General features: G+C 38.1%; 1 protein-coding gene across 1 annotated transcript; it reads left to right on the forward strand.

Annotated features, from left to right (window-relative positions):
• The first annotated feature begins 314 nt into the window (after window positions 1-314).
• LOC118964424 (trace amine-associated receptor 13c-like) lies at window positions 315-2,079 on the forward strand. The gene has a single exon (XM_036975500.1). It carries the CDS (start codon window positions 614-616, stop codon window positions 1,571-1,573), a length of 960 nt encoding a protein of 319 aa, XP_036831395.1. The 5' UTR covers window positions 315-613; the 3' UTR covers window positions 1,574-2,079.
• Window positions 2,080-3,500: the final 1,421 nt, after the last annotated feature.

Raw genomic sequence — 3,500 nt, forward strand, 5'->3', positions numbered from 1 at the left:
GGTCCTAGACTGTTCTCTCTACCACTGCATGGCAAGCGGTACCGTAGCCCCAAGTCTTCTAAACAGCTTCTACCCCCAAGCCATAAGACTGCTGAACAGCTAATCAAATGGCTACCCAGACAATTTGCATTGCCCCCCTCCTCTTTTACTCTGCTGCTACTCTCTGTTTATTATCTATGCATAGTCTCTTTAACTCGACCTACATGTACATATTACCTCAATTACCTCGACTAACCAGTTCCCCAGCACCTTGACTCTGTACCGGTACCCCCTGTTTATAGCCTTGGTATTGTTATTTTACTGCTGCTCTTTAATTATTTCTTACTGTTATTTTTTCCTTATCTATTTTTTACTTAACACTTATTTTTTCTTAAAACTGCATTGTTGGTTAACGGCTTGTAAGTACGCAATTCACTGTTCAGCACATGCAAAGAATAAAATGTGGTTTGATTTGATTTGAATTGAATGGGAGAAAATGTATCTTTTCTTTCTATCAGTAACTCAGGGATAAATAGAGAGGCAGAGCTCAGAGTTTGTCAGAAGGCGGACCTGACAGGGTCACACACAGGACCAAGCAGGAGCAGGACCTCAGCATTTTTACTTTTTAATACAAATGGAGAAACATGAAGATGTTCAATACTGTTTTCAAGACAGAAACTCTTCTTGCAGAAAGGCTCTGCTGTCAACATCTATCTACATAACACTGTACATCTTCTTCTCATTGATTTCAGCAGTTACAGTATTTTTGAACGTACTGGTGATCATCTCAATCTCTCACCTCAAGCAGCTCCACACTCCAACCAACCTGCTCATCCTCTCTCTGGCTGTGTCAGATCTCCTGGTGGGACTGATTGTGATACCAGTAATGACTGTAGCAACAATGGAGTCATGCTGGGGTTTTGGGGAATATTTCTGTGTGTTTCATGCCTACTTTGCTTGTTTATGTACTTCTTTATCTCTGGGCAATTTGGTCTTGATATCTATTGACCGCTATGTTGCTGTGTGTGATCCCTTACTGTACCACTCTAAAATAACAATAACAAGAATCATGTGTTGTATATCCATTACCTGGTGTTGTTGTATCATATACCGTGCTGCTAATATGCAGTTTTTTGTAAATGTACAGGTACCAAGTAGGTGTTTGAAAGAATGTTTTACCGTTGAAGGGTCAATCTGGGTTAATATCACTGACCTTGTTATTACAATGGTTGTCCCGTGCTCTGTTATTGTAACACTCTATATGAAAATCTTTGTGGTGGCCAGATCACAGGCCAAAAAGGTGTTTTCAAAAGAGGCTGCCAGTGTGTCTGGTGGTAAAACTGTACAGGCAAATAAGTCTGAGAGAAAAGCAGCAAAAACTCAAATAGTTGTTTTCAACTATTTCATTTGTTGGATTCCATCTCTATTTAGTTTCTTATTTTTATCTATTTTAAGTGATTATTTATTATCGTATTTGATAAATTTTCTGGCATTTGTTAATTCCTTAATTAATCCAATCATTTATGCATTCCTTTATCCATGGATCAAAGTGACAGCTAAACATATTTTATCTCTGATCTTAAGGCGTTCATAGTTCCTGTGTTTTTATTCCCTAGTTTGACAAACATGGGTTTGATATAGTTTTGTTATACAATTGTTGAATGTATTTCTTTCATGTAACAATACACTGACATGACTTATCTCAGTGTTTTCATCATAGGTACCTGTTGTTTTGATACAGAATGATTTGGCTGGATTGAATAGGAATGAGTTGGAGAAGGCATAAGAAGGAATAAGTTTGTTTTATAAATGACATTGTAGTCATTTTGGGTTGTATATTCCAAATACCAAAGTCTGTTGTTGTTCCATGTTATTTAATGATAAATAGTATGTAAGTGTTCTAATAGTACATTTTGAGAACGTCATGAGTCATTACGTATGTTTAAAATCACCCTCTAGTGGCTCAATTGGGATACAACGCCTTCAACAAGTGTAGTAAAAAGTAAATGTACAATATGCATGATATCAAGATAACATCCAAGTCTATCTCAATGGTGTATTGTGTAAGTAGTTAATGGTCAAATTTAAGAATATGCAATTATGGGTGACACTTTAATGTTTGGTAATAAAATATTTGTAAGGAATTTACAGTTTGTTCACCATTTATTGTTAATTCCACATGTGTTAAGTGTTAGTCAGGTAGGTATTCTCAAATGTATAAATTACTACTATATGCATTATTGATTAAGCACAACAGTGACCACAGCAGACACTTCAACCTTAACACACTGGTTATGAACACTACCACTACTCTCACCACATCACTGCTGCCAGGTCAGGGGTCACACCAGAGCAGCTCGCTCAGATGCTGTGGAGTTAATTAATTTAGAGATTGGTAACACTTTATAATAACACTTTGTAATAAAGTATGCATAATGGATTAGTAAATAGTTTATTCATTATTCATATCATTACTCCAACATTTGTATTAGTAAGCTAGTTATTCACACATTTATAGTCTGCAATAATGATTCATAAAATCATTCATATGATGATTAATAAAAATCCTTATAAACCATTTAATAATCATTAGTAAAGTAGATTTGCAGTCCCTAATCTAAAGGGAGGACTATTCAGACTTTCTTAATACTTTATAAATGTTTTGACCAGTGACCAGTGTAATTTATCACAAAAAGATGGACATGAGATTGGTAGACATTCCAGCAGTACCTGAAGCTCCTTAAGTACTCAAAATGACCTATAACATATCAATGGTTAAACAATAAGAACACTACACAGAGGACGTTTAAGGAAATATATTGAACATTTTATTCAAAAACAGTCACACTGTTGTAGTAGTGTGCTGAAGGATGCTAACATTCTTGTTTGTTGGCAGTGACTACCAAAACCAAAGTGTAGATTGCAGTCACTCATTAGAGCATTTCATAGACTGCTTACAGGGTAAGAGAACCAATATCCAAATACGTAATTTAACTGAACATTATGCTTAAAAGGGATTTGTATTTGGGGAGTTTCTCCCATTCTTCTCTGAAGATCCTCTTAGGTCTGTAAGGTTGGATGGGGAGCGTCGCTTACTTGTCCCGAAGCCACTCCTGCATCGTCTTGGTTGTGTTTTTACGTCTAGGAGCAAAAACAACTCAGCGGCTAAGTGGTAGGCCACACAAGCTCACAGAACGGGAAGGTGTGCTGCAGCGCGTAGCGAGTAAACATCCTATGTCCTGGGATGCAACACTCAGTACCGAGTTTCAAACTAACTCTGGAAGCAACGTCAGCCCAATAACTGTTCATCGGGAACTTCATGAAATGTGTTTACATGGCCGAGCAGCCCAACACAGGCCTAAGATCACCATGGGCAATGCCAAGTTTCAGCTCGAGTGGTGTAAAGCATGCTGTCACTGGACAGGTGGGAGCACCTATCGGGATGAGACGGAGAGACAGCCTTGTGCGAGGGGCTGCCACAGGATTGACCGGGCTGTCCAGCTCTGGTGCGCAGCCTTGGC

The sequence above is a fragment of the Oncorhynchus mykiss genome, chromosome 4 (assembly GCF_013265735.2).
Source record: "Oncorhynchus mykiss isolate Arlee chromosome 4, USDA_OmykA_1.1, whole genome shotgun sequence".
Classification (NCBI taxonomy): Eukaryota; Metazoa; Chordata; class Actinopteri; order Salmoniformes; family Salmonidae; genus Oncorhynchus; species Oncorhynchus mykiss.